The following is a 16,386-nucleotide window of genomic DNA, read 5'->3' on the forward strand; positions in this document are numbered from 1 at the left end:
TTATCTGGGTAACTGTCTTCTTTCTCACACAAATAGTTTGGGTTAATGAGGCATTTTCATTGCCCAACTCCTGTGTTTTTATAAGGAGAAGACCAGCAATGGAGCCTGGTTCTAGCTCCCCCTGTTTAAATTCTTGTGGGACCTGAACCTGACTTAGCCCTCCATCCTTGACAGAAATTTAGCTCTGACACTTTCCCCTAAAATGGGAATCAAGACCAGGACTATAGTCCTCAGAGCAGCAGCCAACTGGTAACAAGTTCAAGCCTTTCACCCATCCTTGGTGAGTACAACAATGCCCAGGAGGGAAAAAGCTTCCCCAAACCTGTTGTGGGACTCCACACAGCTCATTATTCCTTCTGGTTCTTTGAGCTTTCTCCAAATACGTGAGTTCAGCGAGTGGCCAGTGATGAGAACAGAAGACAGGACTGTTTCCCATCCAAGTCACACAAGCTCTGTCCACAAGGCCCTGTGTGATTTCTGAGTGATTCCAAGTCACTGCTCCCCCCAGACAGTTCCAAACACTTCAGTGTGAGAAGGCAGAGACCAGTGCCTGAGTGAAGCACTCACACGAACGCAGCAAGAGAGGGAGCAGGGGCTTGTGCAGCTGTAGCTGCTTCCATCTGAGCAGCTCTGACATTCAGGACTTAAAAATCACCCCTGTGTGCCCTGTGAGCTGCTGGGAGGGTGTTTGGCACCTGCAAGGTGGTTGTGTCTGCAGATCAATCATCCCTCCCACAGATTTGTGTCTGAGCTGTTATGCTGCAGGATGTGGTGGCCAAGGGATGCTGGGGCTTGAAGAGACACTGGAATTTGGGTAATGGTCAGCAGGAGGAAACTGGGGGGTCTCATGTAGAACTGAGCACTGACCACTTTTGCAGTGTCTCCAGGTGAGCAATTAAATATTAACCCTTTTCAGAGTTTTAGCTGCCTTTTGCCTAAGGCATGTTGAGCAAGACTGTTCATAAGCAAAGAGTCACAAAGATGATTGCCTAGACGTGCTGCAGTTGTGTTCCAGCATCTCATTATGCCAGGAGTACATGAACAGGGATAGGCCTTGTCCCAGGTAACATAAAATGCAATGTCAGTCAGAGCAGGTGGAGACAAGCAAGGGAGCGGAGCCTTTAGCACATCATAGCCCACGGGATGGGCTTTAGCACATCATTGCTCAAGTCAGTTGGCAACTTTGAACTGTGTCAAACTGCTCTGAGCTTTACTCATTGAACTAACTCAGTTTTTAGAAGCTCAAATGAGAGTTTCAAAAAATTGAGAGGAGGCCGGCTGCTCAAGGCCACAGGCCCCTGAACACCAATGCTGGCCCTTTCCATGGGAAGCAAAACTCACCAGCCCAAGTTCCTGATGTCAGATTGCAGGAGCCACTTGGCACTGTCAAACCAGCCTGAGTTGCCACAGGTGCCAGCTTGGGTCTGGCAACCACCCTGCATATCATGGAATTTCAGCAGCCAGCCGACAACTCCGGGCCATAGGCCCCTGAACACCAACCTCGGCCCTTTTCCCTTTCAAACCAAACTCACCAGCCCAGGTTCCTGGTGTCAGTTTGCAGGAGGCCCTTGGGATAGTCAGGCACCCACTGGAGGTTGTGGCAGGTTGGGTCTGGCAGACAGCCTGAGCAGTTCGGGATTTCAGGTGGCAGCCAGCCCCTCAGGGATCGGAGTCCTCTCCCTCTCTTCACATCCATACAAGTCCTGATCCACTATAATGGATCACTGCACTGCACAGCTGTGGAGAACAGCTCAGAACAAGACCTTACAAGACATCAGAGTGGATGCCACAAGAGAGATGTGACTCCAATGACTGTCCAGCCTCCCAAGTCAAATCTTCGACAGAATTGGCACTGGGCTGAGGAACACAGAGGTCAGAGATGCACAGATGGACACCTCAGTTTCTGAGAGGCCCCTCAAAGGGCTAAAGCAAAAGACATGTGACACAAGACGCCCAAAAGACACACAATGCATGACAGACAAGTGACACGACACCCACTGGGACTGCTCTGCCCTGAGCACCTCAGCATTGTGAGACTTTTCCTTTATGTGGCCTAAGAGGCCACCTCTTGCACATCCCTGCCTCCAAAGCTGACTCAAAAAGCCCTCCCAGCACCTCCCTTTCATCCCCTATTTGGGTCCCAGCCTTTGATTTATCTCTCGGACATCCGAGGATGAGAATCCATGGTGAGTGTGAAGGGAGGCCGCCTCACCCTCTGGGAATCTCTTGCCATCACTTGGCAAGAGATCATCATCTTCTCTTATCATCACATGATCATCACATCATCTTGTCTCTTAGCTATAATAAAGAACACCAAACATCACTGCATGATTTTAGCTGCACAGGGGTTAAAAAACAACAATTCTGCCACTCCCCATTCTCCTAAGGATGCCCAGGCCCTCAGGCCGCAGGCTCAGCCCTCAAGGCCATCGTTGCAGGGTAGGCCGGGGTTAAGGGGAGACAAGGTGATGTGGCACCCACATGAGGCTCCATGATGTTGTCAGGAAAATTAATCCACAAACACCAGAGGTTTTTGTCCAAAAAGGAGACAGAGGAGTCCCTTTCTGGCTTTATTCCAATAAAGGGAGAGGCCATGGGGCATTCCCTGGGGTCTCTCCAATTTTTGAGGACCCAGCCTCCTTTTTATACCAATTTCCCAACCACATTTCCCTTCTCTCTTTCCCCACTGGCTGAGGTACTTGAGAGGTCCAGACTTCCCAAAACACCTGATACGAAAGATTTCCCTCTAATGTTCTACCCTCCCTTTTAATTTTTAATTCTTATGGAATTCAGGCGTTTTTCTTCTCCATTGTTTCTTTCATCTCTCAATGTCTAACTTCATTTATCAGCAAACCTAAAGTTTGTTTTGTAAAAGCAAATATCTTTTTCCATTCATCAATCAGTGAAATCCTTCCCATTGTTTCTTTTATCTCCCAGTGCTGGTTTTGTCTACCAGCAGCCCCACAGCTGGTTTGTAAAGACAAATCCCTCATTCCTCTCAATGGCAGGAACCTGTTCCAGCTTCAGGGGATAAGGATGGGACTGGTTTAGACAAAAGCAATGATTTCCCCTTCCACACATCCACAAAACCAACAAGGAACAGATTTTCAAGAAGACCAAGGCAGAGTTAGCTGTTCCTTTCTGGTTTGTACTTAAGATCTCGAAGCCATGCAAACCTCTGTGGTTTGGGGGGTTTTGTTGGTATTTTCTTTTTAAATTCTTACCTGGGAGCCTGATATATGGTCTCCTCGAGGCAGATCTTATAAGCTCTAGGAGATTTATAAAATAAATTCTATATTTTATAATTTATGATATGTAATTTATATATTATCTATATATTATACCTGAGATAGCTCAGCTACCTTAGAAGGCATAAAATCAGCAGGATGGCTTCTGTGGCAGTGTTGGAAACAGAAAAGTTTTATTAAAAGGCAAAATAACAAAGGTCTTTACAGAGAAAAACCAAGCCAGGGCAAGAGGTTCTTGCTCATGGTAAAACACCCCACAAAAGTTATTATTTCCTTTTATTCTCTTCCTTTTCTAGTAAATTGCTCAGGTGGGACTTTTTGGCTCCTGTCCAATTAGCTATCCTTAAGTTTGAGGTGAAGTCCTCCAGGTCCTATGAGGTGTCTTTTTTGGTAATTGAGGAGAGAAACTTCTGGGCTTCTTTCCTTTTTTAGGAGACAAAAGGCAGTTTTGTCACTCCGTCAACAGAGGGCACATTCCTGTCACACAAAGGAGGCTGAAGAAGAAAGAATGGCCTGGAAAATCCTCTGGTGTTCAGTCATAAATCTCATGGCAATGTTTGTCAGCCAGCCCTTCCCCAGGAAATCTGAGGATCCACTCACACTCTGTTTTGTACAGGGAGCCACAAAGAAAAATACCATCACCAGACATTCAGACATTTCCAAAGAATACCTAAGAGCACAAAACCCTGGTTCCTTCTGAGTGCCAGCTCAGGGCTTACCACAGCTTGTTCTGGACTTCTCGTTTTCCATCCTGTGAAAAATGTGTATTTTATGATTGGCTTTTTGCAAATATTATGAATATGCAACAGGTTATTGCTTTTAAGCGTTAATCCTCTGTTAACGTGGGTCCTTTTGGGGGCTTATTTTGCCCAGAAAGAGGTACCTGGACTGTCTTCCAGGGAAGAATTCCTTCCCAATATCCCATCCATCCCCGCCCTCTGGCAGTGGAAGGCATTCTTCTTGTCCTGTCCCTTCATCCCCTGTCCCCAGTCCCTCTCCAGCTCTCCTGGAGCCCCTTCAGGCTCTGCAAGGTCTCTGAGGTGTCCCTGGAGTTTCTCCTCTCCAGGTGAGCACCCCCAGCTCTCCCAGCCTGGCTCCAGAGCAGAGGGAGCATCTCCATGTGCCTCAGAGACTTCTGACTGGCAGTGACAAGGTTTTGGTCACATCTCCAATGTCCACAGTTACCAGAGGACACTCCCTTGGCACAATCTGCTTTGCTCCTGGAATGCAGCAGGAAGAGAATTCTCTGTGTGATGTTCTGTGAATTCACCGCTCTCTGGTGATGTTATCTCTGCTGTTGACTTATCAGGGTTCAGACTTTCCACCTTCTCCAAAAACCATCTGTGCAGCAGCTGCATTGCTGGAGTGGCACCTTTGTTATTCCTGCAAGTTCCGTGTTGCTCTCTGTGCCTTTGTGTGCTCCCTCACCCACATCTGCTCCTGCCATCTTCATTCAGAGCCAGCACAGCAGCTCTGAGGCTCTGAGTCCACAGGAGATCAAAGATGCAGCTTTAGAGCACAAAAAGCCAAATGATATCACGTGGCATTCACATTTTCTGAAAAATCCCTTCACCCAGGATTTTTCTCCTGGGAAGCTGAGAAGCCTCAGAGAAAAGGAAAACAATTCCTATCTCATTTGCTTCTCCTGTGCTGTGCTCACATGTGGAATGTGTTTGGAGATTGTTTACCCACAGGTGATTGTTCCATTGGATTCTGCTGTGAATTATTTTGACTCTTTGGCCAATCAGGGCCAAGCTGTGTCAGGACTCTGGAGAGAATCAGGAGTTTTCATTATTATCTTTTTAGCCTTCTGTAAGTATCCTTTCTGTATTCTTTAGTGTAGTTTAGTATAGCATTCTTTAATATAATATAGTATAAAATAATAAATTAGCCTTCTGAGAACATGGAGTCAGATACATCATTCCTGCCTTCTAGGGGGAACCCAAATGCAATAATACCAGACAAGGGGAATTTAACAAAATTCTCAGGCAGTGGGTTCAGAATAATCATAAATATTTCTTTTTCACCAACAAATATGCACCACACTTGGTTCAAGCTTCCAAAATAATAAAAAAGAGGTCTTCTAGAGCTGTTAAAAGCCAATGTGGTCATGAGCAAACGGAGACATTAATCCTTGGAAGTGTCACAGCAGTGTCACTGGATGTGCTTTTCTGAAGGATCCGGAAATAAGAGACCCTTCCATGATTAACCTGTTTCTCACAATTGCCCCCAAAACCCTTTTCCTCTCCTTGTTCCCAGAATAAAGAAGTTCATTTCCCTCCACCTGATGTGCCACAGACCCCTCACCACCCTGGTCACCTTGCACAGGATTTTCCAGGTTTTTTCCCAGGAGAGAGGTTGGTCATCTATCAGGAGATATCAAAAAGTCAAAGATCCCTGGGGACAACTAAAAATTCCCAGCTGGGAGACACCAAAGTGTGGGATATTTGCTATTTAAAGCAGCTGAATGCTAACAGGGAAATTGGGATTCACTGTGTCACCTCATCCTCTGGAACAGCAAAGCAGAATATTTACTGATCTGGTCAAAAAGTGTCTCACCATGACGGGAGTGAAAACAACAATAAAATACTTTTATAAAATGAAAATGAAATAAGTAAAATGAAATAAAATGAGTAAATAAATTAATAAATATAATAAATAAAATTAATACGTAACATGAAAACAACAAAATACTTTTATAAAATGAAAATGAAATAAATAAAATGAAATTAATAAATAAAAATAAATAAGTAAATAAAATAATAAATAATGAATAAAAATATGAAATAAAATAAAAACAATAAAATACTGTTATAAAATGAAAATTAAAAAAAAATGAAATTAATAAATAAAAATAAGTAAATAAAAATAAAATTATTAAATAAAATTAAAATCATGAAAGACTTTTATAAAATGAAAATTAAATAAATAATATGAAATTAATAAATAATTTTTTTAATAAATAAATAAATAAAATTAAAACAATAAAATACTTTTATCAGCAGTTCTGATTCCAGTGCCTGATAGTGCAAATATCCCAGACAGAGCAGGACATGGAGTTTGTCCTTCAGGTTCTTGGGAAAAAGAAAAGAACAAGTTAAGCTCCTGGAAAGACTTAAGAGTGTTTATATCTCCAACTTGATATTTTTTATCAGGACATGCAAAATATTTAATGCAAATTCTCCTTGGGTGTGCCATTGCTTTTATGGACTTTTTATGGCTTATAAAGCAAATCACGTCATCGCTGGTACTTTCTCTGACCCTTTGGTTAAAGTGTTACCCCAAGGACAATCCCATCTTTGTGTGCTCAGTGTTTGCTGAGCTCTCCAGGATCCCTGGATTTGTGTGGGGTGGGAGCAGAGCCCCACCCAGGGGTGACACCAACGCCACCAACACTTCCTGCAACCATTCTGCATTTTTTTCCAGGAAAAGTATTGAAATTTTCCCAAAAAAAGAGCCTAATTTAAAGTTAGCAAACCCTTCTTCTGTTTCCTAGGTGGGGGGGGACAGGTAAGAATTTACCGAGATTGAACAAAAAAGACAAAAAGACAAAAAAGACAAAAAGAAGGGTAAGTGAGAGCTGAAATGAACTGCTCAGAGAGGTGGTGGAGTCTCCAAAAATCATCTGGAATTCCAGATTCCAAAATTCGTCTGGAAACATTCCTGGGCACTCAGGTGACAGAGAGGTGGGACTGGGTCACCCCCAGTGTCCCTCCCAACCTCAACCACCCCAGGATTCTGTGGAGAAATGGGTTTGAGCCTCCATATTTCTGTGCATTTGAAAGGAAGAAAGGGTTTTTTGCCGTTAAAACAACTTCGTGCCTCAAATGCCGTCTGGATTTATCCCTGTAGGGAAAATAAAAATAAATAAATAAATGGATAAATAAATAAATAAATAGATAAATAAATGAATGAATGAATGAATAAATAAATAAATAAATAAATAAATAAATAAATAAATAAAGGGGTGGGGGGAGGAAAGAAGTGAGGGTTAACAAGCGAAAATTTAAATAAATAAATGAATAGATAAATAAATAAAGGGGTGGGGAGGGGAAGAAAGAAGCAAGGGTTAACAAACATTCTGAGATACAGGAAGAATATGGGAAAACTAGGACATGATAATTGCCAGAAATTAGCTTGGAGGCCAATGGTTAATGAGAATAGAAGCAGATAAACACAACATTTCTGGATAGAAGGAATGCAGGGCAGGAATTTGAAAAAGGTGATTAGGATTTTAATGGTTGTCTGAGAACTCTGGTGGCTAGAACTAGAGAAGAGAGAAAAAACATGAGAAATACATAGAAATTATATATTTTAAGCTAAGAAAAAAATTATCAATCCAGGGAATTTTGACCTTCAGCAGAATAGAGGGGGAAATGGGCAAGGAAATCCCATAAGGACCAAGAAAGTCACAGAAAGGGAGGAATAATGAAAGCTGGATAAAGAGTCACATTGTGGAATCAAGGAGAAAAAAAGTCCAAAAATTAGAGATAAGAGGCCAGGGATGGTGACAGTAGGAAGGAGCAGAACTGGCAGCCAATAAATAGAATAAATGGATGTATCAGCCAAGACCTGGGTAATGTGGAAATGTGGAAGAGCCAAGCAAAGTGAGGAGAAAGGTAAGAGAAATTTGGGGAGAAATGTGAGGCAAATTTAAGGGGGAACAGGCACAGAATTCAGTGCATCCAGTAGTGATGAGAAAGGGGAAAATCCCACACAGAATGATAACACAGAATTCCACAAAGGGATGAGGGGAATCAGGGGCAGGGGCTGGGCACAGGAGCTCTTGGAATCACGGAATTACTGATGGAATTTGTCATCTCAACAGCTGCAAGGAAGCTCCACAGTTGGGAGCTGGCAATAAAGGAGTGAAATAAAGGTGAGTGAAATCTCATATGAGGAGAGGAGAGAGATATCAGCACCAGGCTGACGTCTGTGCTCTGATTGGTGATTAAACATTAATAGCAACCAGAGAATCAGTCACACCAGAGCAGCCCAGGCCGGTCTGGGTTGGGAGGGATCCTGAAGCCCATCCCTGCCTGGGCAGGGACATTTCCATCCCAACAGGTGCTCCAAGCCCTGTCCAAGCTAATCTGGGCTCCTTGGGATTCAGGAGTCACTTCTAGAACACAAGTGGAGAACAGGAATGAACTTTTTAATACGTGGAAATAATGGATTTAGAAATAAGGAGGGTGTGAGGTAACACAAGCCTGATGGTTTGGTGAAAAATAAGGGAATCAACATGATCTTTTCTCATAATACAAATTACCCAATTGAATTGCCAGTGAGACATTCCTTGTAGTTCATTTTTCAGGAACTGAGGTGTTGAACAATCACAGAATGGTTTGGGTTGGAAGGGACCCCAGAGATCATTCAGCTCCAGCCCCTGGCAGGGACATCTCCTGCAGCTGCAGTTCTGTATCCCAGATTAACACGAGCAGTTTGTCCTCTCTGGGTCTGCATTGAAGGCACTGAGACAATAGTTCATGTTCACACTCAGGTGTTTATTATTTCTTATCAGTGAAACAGTCTCACTGCTGTGAGTGGGGCAGCTTTTCATTAGAAGGCACAAAATGCCCAACAATCTCTTGGTACAAGGGCTTTTCAGACTAAACTGTCCAATTAAGAGCTGACACCTGGATTAGTTTCCCTTTTAACCCAATAACTGATTTTCAAAAGCTCACAAGGCAGACTTTTCTGCCCAATTACAAAATGCCACCCAAACCCATGGAGAAGGAGGAAGAAGAAGAAACCCAGGACAACACCCTGTGCCCTCCATCTTGCTGTCATCCACAACACACTAAAAATCCCAAAACCTCAATTTCTCACCAAGTGATTCACCTGCACTACTCTCTGTAATCTATTTCATACCCTAGTGGATTGTAGTCTATTCTGGAGTTTATGAAACTTTTTCCATGGATGAGGGTCAGAGTCAGTGCTGCCCTGGGGGTCAGGGCACCCCAGAGCAGACACAGAAATATTCCCAGTGCCCTGAGCTTCCACAGTTGGACATCAAGAGAAATTTCCTCATGGAAAATGTGGTCAGGAATGGGAAGGGGCTGCCCAGGGCAGTGGTGGAGTCCCCATCCCTGGAGGTGTCCAAGGAAAGACTGGGGATGACTATATTATATTATAATTATATTATAATTATATTATAATTATATTATATTATGCTATACTAAAACTATACTAAAGAATAGAGAAAGGCTCTTACAGAAGGCTTAACAAGATGCCATTTAAAAACTCATAATTGCTTCCAGAGTCTCAACACAGTTGGTCTGTGATTGGTCATTTATAAAAAAAAAAACAATTCACATGTTGGATAAACAATCTCCAAACCACATTCCAAAGCAGCAAAACACAGGAGAAGCAATCAGACAATTATTGCTTTCATTTTTCTCTGAGGCTTCTCAGCTTCCCAGGAGAAGAAATCCTGGTGAAGGGATTTTTCAGAAAATATGACAGTGACAGTTTTAAGTTCAGGACATTGTTAAAAGATAACTTTTATTCAGGGAAGCTGCAGATATGAAATGCCTTACATGGGGAAAAAGCAAGGGGGCAAGAAGAGGATCCTAAAACAAAACCCACCCCAAAACCCAGCAATAACAAACAAATAAACAAAAATATCCAAATTATTTCTAGTTTTTTATTGCCTGTACAGCATATAAACATGAAGAAAATTTCTTTACAATCTTGCCACCAATAAATAAAACAGACAATGCTTTCATTTCCGTGTGATTCTAGCACTGCACTTTAGAATTATTTTCTCTCAAAGAGAGTTTGAAGAACCTTGATACCCAGCCAGTGAAGAAGTGTTCCTGTGCTCCTCTACACCCATTCCCCAAATCAACAACAATCAGTACAAGGACCAGGCTGATTTCTGGCTTCCAGAATGTTCCTGAACAGCAGGAATTCAGCTTGAGTTACCCATTGCAGTTCTGCTACAAACTCAGAGGAGTCACCTGCAGACAGGGGGAAAGGAAAGGGATCCAACCCACAGGGAATGAGGGCTGAAAAAGGGAATAATCCAGTGATGTTGTGTGTAGGGGAGGCCAAATCACAGGTAGATATTAATGATTAGATACTGCTTATTGGACATTAAAAATTAGCCATCAAAGAGGCTGCAGGGGATGCTGAGTTTCACAGTTTGTTCAAATCCAGGGAAAATAGTGGGAAATGAAACCCAGGGCATTTCCATTGCAGTGTCACCCAACTCGTGCAGCCCTGGAAGCTCTCAGAGGAGTCCCAGCCTCCTTGCTGGCAGATCTGCTCTGCTCCAGGTGCTGCAGCACTGCAGGGATGTCCCCACGAGTCCCCACGAGCTGGCAGCTGCAGCTTGGCTGCAGTTGAAGGGAGATGAAGCCCAGGAATATTGATTGGTGAAAGCACATGATCTTTGCACAGGAATGCACAAACTTCCCAGCTGGACGTGTCTTGTGTGGGCTTTTCCACCTTCTCAGAAGCAGCCAGCACAGGCAGCGTTGGCACAGATCTCACACAGGTCGTCCTCAGCAGCCAGGCCTGTCCAGGAGAAAAAGGGATTCAGTTGGGTGCCAGGAGGGCAGAGCCACCTGCCAAAGCACTTGGAAACTGCTTTGCATTTCTACTTGACCACTTGAAAGATCCTTGTAGGTGGAACTGCTCTGAGTAAAATTAACTCGTGCTAAAATCTGACTGAAGGGATGAAATCAAACCTGAATTCCTTGGGAAGCCATGAGAACTAAGAGGACAACAGGACGTGGCAGCATTTTATCCTAAAGTGTCCCTTGTACTGGACAGCAGATTACTGCAATAGAATAACTTATAAAAGCAAACACTGCAGCAGCAGCAACCCAGGGCAGAGGGACTTTGGACAAGGAGGAATAAGCTAGAAAAGGGTAAATTTAGATGAGATTTTGGGAGGAAAATCCTCCCTGTGGAGGTGCTGAGGCCCTGGCACAGCTGGGGCTGCCCCTGGATCCCTGGCAGTGCCCAAGGCCAGGCTGGGCAGGGCTGGGAGCACCCTGGGACAGGGGAAGGTGTCCCTGCCCATGGCAGGGGTGGAGTGGGATGAGCTTTAAGGTCTCCCCAACCAAACTACTCAGTGATTCCATTATTCTGCTTTGGATGAACTTTTCCCTGTCCCAGCAGTGGGATGTGCCCAGAGAACAGCTCAGCTCAGCCCTGCAGGAATTTTCCTTGGGTGGTTCATGGAGCCCAAGCTTTGCAGGAGAAAGAGCAGCACAAATGCAGCACAAACCCTCCCAGCTGCCCCAGAAGTGACACAGAAGCAATTCCAAGGCTTTGCCTCCTGCTGCTGGAATGTTTAAGGTTAAAAATTGTGGTAAAAATGAAAACTATGAAATAGGAGTGACATACTCAGCCTCTTGAAAATCATGGGTGCATCCTCCCTCTTGCACACAGGCCTGAACTCCTCGGGGAGGTGTTTGTCCTGGCATGGGGAGTAGCTGGCCATGGGCACCATCATGCGAGGGTTGATGTGTTTGCTGCCCTCCATGAGCTCCTTCAGCTTCTTCACAGACTCCAGGGGGAATTTAAAGTCTCCATCCTATAAAGAACCAAAAAAAAAAGAAGTGTCAGGAAGCCAGGCCTTTGGCAAATCCATTCCATTGCAACCATTTCTCCCAAAAAATACAGCAGAGGGAAAAGATGGTGTTGAAAGAAAGGCAAGAAAACCTGAGTGAAGGCAGTGGACAGAGGGAGAATTCAGTCCCATAAAATCTGGGATAGGAAGATCCAGGCTGGGAATCTCCAGCCTAAGAAGAGAAAACTGGGAAATATCACAGAACCCTGGAAGGGGTTGGGTTGGAAGGGACCTTTAAGCTCTTCTCATTCCCCCCTGCCATGGACAGGGAAACTTCCACTGTCCCAGGCTGCTGCCAGCTCCATCCAGCACTTCCAGGGATATGAAGTAGAGATCTACAAAATCATGGCTGGAATGGGGATAACTGGGGATTTATTTGGTTCACTGTTCTCCTCACACAGCAGGGGAAATGCCAAGTGTTGGCTGTGCCACACAAAAGCAGCAATCCCTGGCCCTGCAATCCCACCCTGTGCCCATTGAAAACTTGCTCACGCAATCTGTGAAAAACAAGTTTTTGGAAGCATAAATATAACACCAGAAACTTAAGGAAGCTGGGGCAGGACTCTGAGAAATATTACTCTGTGTTTTAGCTGCTTCTCCCTGTTCATCAGCTAAGGGTCATTCCCTCAGTTTCCAGAGATTTCCCCTTTTTGAGGTTATAAATTTAAGTTGCAGAGGTGTTGCAGCTGTTTAACCAAGTGCACAAAGTCTGTACCCATCTGCAGATAATCAGAGTTTGGCCTAGAAAGCAAATAAGCATTTTCAAACTGATTGATATTTGCTGTTTTACCGTGGTTTCATGACCAACATGTGGTCAGTAAGGTGATGTGGGAGGCTCCAACCCCATGGCAGGGTTTGGGATGAGATGAATTTTATTGTCCCTTCCAACCCAAACCATCCTGGGATTCTGGAGTCAGGTAAAGAAATAAAATGCAGTGACTGATACAGCACAAAACCAAATATTAGCATTTATTTCGCATCCAAATATTAGCATTTATTTCTCATCCCCATGAGTCCAATGGGGAATGGTGTGAAATGAGTGAGGAGGGGATTTCATTCTGGCTGGGGTTTTGGCGGGTTTTTTACAGCACTACATTATTTTGGTGTTCAAGGTTTAAAAACCCAGTCAGATAAACTTTGGATACGTATTTACTATGTCAAAATCTCGTCTCTTGCAATCAGTTTATGATCTTACTCTGGTTAATTTATCAGTTGACCTCGAGGATCTTAGACATCTTTTCTGATCCTAATGGTCTATAAAAGCTAATCAGGCCCTGGCATCAGCACCCTGGTGGAGTCACCATCCCTGGAAGTGCTCCAAAAACACATGGATGTGACAGGGGACAAGGTGGATCTCTCTGTGCTGGAGGAACAGTTGGATTTTATAATCTTAACGGGATTTTCCAACCTAAACAACTCTCTGATTCTGTGATCAGCCCTGGCTGCCTGTGAAAAATTCATTTTTCCTATGAAGGCAGCTCTAGATTCAGATGTGGTCACACAACTGAGAAGCAAAACCCATGGAATTAAAAAAAAATTTCAATCAAAAATTCAAAAAAATTTCAATTTCAATCTCACAATTTCAGAGAAACCAGAAACTGGGAAGAAACCCTGATATCTCCTGGGGACAAAAAGAAAAAAGAAACAGCAAAACAGGGAAAAAACCACCTCAAGTAAGAAAGATTTATTAGAGAGAGGTAAATTTGACATCCTCTGGGACAAGGAAGGGAAGTGTCAGGAGCAATTTCAGAAAGAAGAGTGCAAGCCAGCTTTGTGCAGTGAATAATCACAGAATCAGTCAGACCTCAAAGACTTGAGGTGAAAGGAGTGCAAGACTCAGAGTTCACTGCATGTACAATGGGGAAAACATGGATTTAATGATTAATGAGAGGAGAATTCCAGCTCAAACTCCAGACATGCACTCCCTACTCTCTTACATAACCTAGAAGCAGCCATTCTCATTTATTAATATATTTTATGGCTGCAAGTGGAAAATGGGAATGTTTTTCACTGAGTAGGAAGGTGTTTGCTCCTCTGGAGACTGTAAATGTTGAAGAATGGTTTGAGAGAAAGGAATAGCTTAAACCTGCTACCTCTGGCTATCTCTGTCATCCAAAGGACAGAAAAAGGACAGTCCAGGACACAAAGGTTCCTTATCCCTGGACACCAGCTGCTCACACATAAAGAGAGTCAATAATTGTTTAACAAGTGTTGGTTTTTATTAGTTTTCCTGGTCCTCAGAGGAAAGTGTTTACATTGCAATCAGACTGAAATCTCCTCTCAGAAGGAGAGCAGAGAGATCCAAAGCTTCCCCAAAAACAAACCAGGGCCCTGAGGTACCTTCCTAACCCCTTCCACATTGTGTGGAGTGTCATGGTTTGACGCTACAAAACTCCCCAAAAAACTCAAACTTCCTTTTCAAACCAGGACATGGAGTATCAGCCAGAGGTGACACCTCTGGAGCTGGTGCTCCCCTGGCACAGCTTGAGGCCATGTGGCATTCACATTTTCTGGAAAAAATCCCTGTGCTTAGGATTTTTCTCCTGGGAAGCTGAGAGGCTTCAAAGAAAAAGGAAAACAATAATTATCTGATTTGCTTCTCCTGTGTTTTACTCCTTTAGAATGTGTTTGGAGGTTGTTTACCCATGGGTGATTGTGTACTTGGAAGATTTCACAGAGGCTCCTTTAATCACTCCTCTGCCCATTAATATTTAATTGGATCCAGCCAAGCTCTTCTTTGCCCTTTTTTTACAGGCTCCATCCCATAAACTCACAGATCATTCCCACAAAGAACCTCCCACCTAGAACCAGGTAACACAAAATCATTTCTTTGTTCACACCTTGTTTGCACCACTCTCTCTAAAGTCAGCACCTTCACTGCACGTGGCTTTAGGTCTAGGAGAAAATTCTGGGCAGGAAACACCTCGGTCCCTAAAGGATTTCAGAGCAGAGGTGTGGCTGGAGGAGGTAAATAAACAGCAGCAGCATTTAGTGATACCTGAAGTGTTTTACAGAAGGAAAACCCAGAGAATGGGGAGAGACAGGTGGAAATCAAGGCAGAGCAAAGCAAAAATTCAGATCTATTAATTCAGGTCAAGATCCCTGTTGCAACCAGAAGTTTAAAAAATATCATCACTTTGTTGAATTTGTAATAATGGCACATAAAAGAGAAATAACTCACCTGAACATAGACTGCCTGGGAGATGTGCACCAGGACAAGGGCTGCCAGGACTGTCCAGGAAAGAAAGCTTTTCATGGTGCCTGCAAAGCCAAATTTCTCCTCAACCGGACAGATTTTATTTCCTCTACCTTTGGCCTTTCTTTGGCCTTTTTGTGTCTCTCAGACTTTCCCTCCTCTGAGCTCTCAGACTCAGCAGTCAGAGCTTTATAAAGACTCCCTCCAGCCTGGTGCTGGTAATCCATTAATCCAGACTTTCTATTGCCATGCCATAAACCCTGAGGGGACTCTCAGTTATCTGCCCACAGGTACAGCTGGGCAGTCACACCCAGGCACATCCTGCCCTTTATGAGTCGCTCCCACTTTGAGCCACTGGCCCTGACACAGGCAGGCAACGCATTCCCAACTGCAATAAATAAATAAACGGTGGGGACTGAGCTCAGCAACACCTCAAAGTGCCCATGGGCACTTTCTGCACAACTGGGAGTGAAAAAAGAAGTTTGGAAGGAGATAGAAAAAAAATTGTTCCAGCCAGTTGGCTGTTCTGGGAGTCTCAGGAATGTGGGGTGCAATCACATAATCAGGGAATTGTTAAAGTCAGAGAAGCCCTCTAAGATTGTTGATGTGGATGTGACACCAGGGGACAGGGTGGATCTCTCCATGCTGGAACAGTTGGATTTAATAATCTTAAAGGGATTTTCCAACCTAAACAACTTTCTGATTCTGTGAAGCCCTCTAAGATTGTTGAGTCCAACCATCAACCCAGGATCTGGGGGTAGGTTGCTCACCATTAACCTTGTCCCCAAATGCCACATCAAAAAATGCCTTTTTGGAACATTTCCAGGCATGGTGACTTCACCACTGGCCTGGGCAGCCCCTTCCAGTGCCTGTCCACCCTTTCCACAGAGGGATTTTCCCAACATCCAACCTAAAGCTCCCCTGGCACAACATGTGACATTCACATTTTCTGGAAAAAATCCTTTTGCTTAGCATTTTTCTCCTGAAAAGCCTCAGAGAAAAAGGAAAACAAAAATGATCTGATTTGCTTCTCCTGTGTTTTACTCCTTTAGAGTGTGTTTGGAGATTGTTTACCCACAGGTGATTGTTCCATTGGATTCTGCTGAGAGTTGTTTTCACTCAATGGTCAGTGAGTGCCAAGCTGTGTCAAGACTCTGGAAAGAGTCACAAGTTTTCAGTATTATCTTTTTAGCCTTCTGTAAGTATCCTTTCTATATTCTTTAGTATAGTTTAGTATTCTTTTATATAATATAGTACCATAAAATAATAAATTCTTTTATATAATAAATATATATTAATAAATAAATATATTGAATATAAAATAAATATAATAAATAAATATAATAAGTTCTATTCTA

The 16,386-nt window shown here is 43.5% G+C and overlaps 1 protein-coding gene across 1 annotated transcript; it reads right to left on the bottom strand.

Moving 5' to 3' along the window:
• Positions 1 to 9,578: 9,578 nt before the first annotated feature.
• Positions 9,579 to 16,076, bottom strand: LOC102064610 (guanylin-like). Its single transcript, XM_005496640.3, has 3 exons — positions 15,014 to 16,076; positions 11,607 to 11,796; positions 9,579 to 10,769 (listed from the first exon to the last, which is right to left on the bottom strand). The coding sequence occupies exons 1-3, from the start codon at positions 15,086 to 15,088 to the stop codon at positions 10,705 to 10,707; spliced, it is 330 nt and encodes a 109-aa protein (XP_005496697.2). The 5' UTR covers positions 15,089 to 16,076; the 3' UTR covers positions 9,579 to 10,704.
• Between the last annotated feature and the right edge of the window lie 310 nt (positions 16,077 to 16,386).

This window comes from Zonotrichia albicollis, chromosome 25 (assembly GCF_047830755.1).
Source record: "Zonotrichia albicollis isolate bZonAlb1 chromosome 25, bZonAlb1.hap1, whole genome shotgun sequence".
Lineage (NCBI taxonomy): Eukaryota > Metazoa > Chordata > Aves > Passeriformes > Passerellidae > Zonotrichia > Zonotrichia albicollis.

Excerpts from the sequence above, each read along its gene's own strand:
- LOC102064610 (XM_005496640.3), bottom strand. The coding sequence starts at position 15,088 with ATGAAAAGCTTTCTTTCCTGGACAGTCCTGGCAGCCCTTGTCCTGGTG. Across the intron at positions 11,797-15,013 it reads CCCAGGCAGTCTATGTTCAG|GATGGAGACTTTAAATTCCC; the intron begins GTGAGTTATTTC and ends GGTTCTTTATAG. Across the intron at positions 10,770-11,606 it reads CATGATTTTCAAGAGGCTGA|GCCTGGCTGCTGAGGACGAC; the intron begins GTATGTCACTCC and ends TCTCCTGGACAG.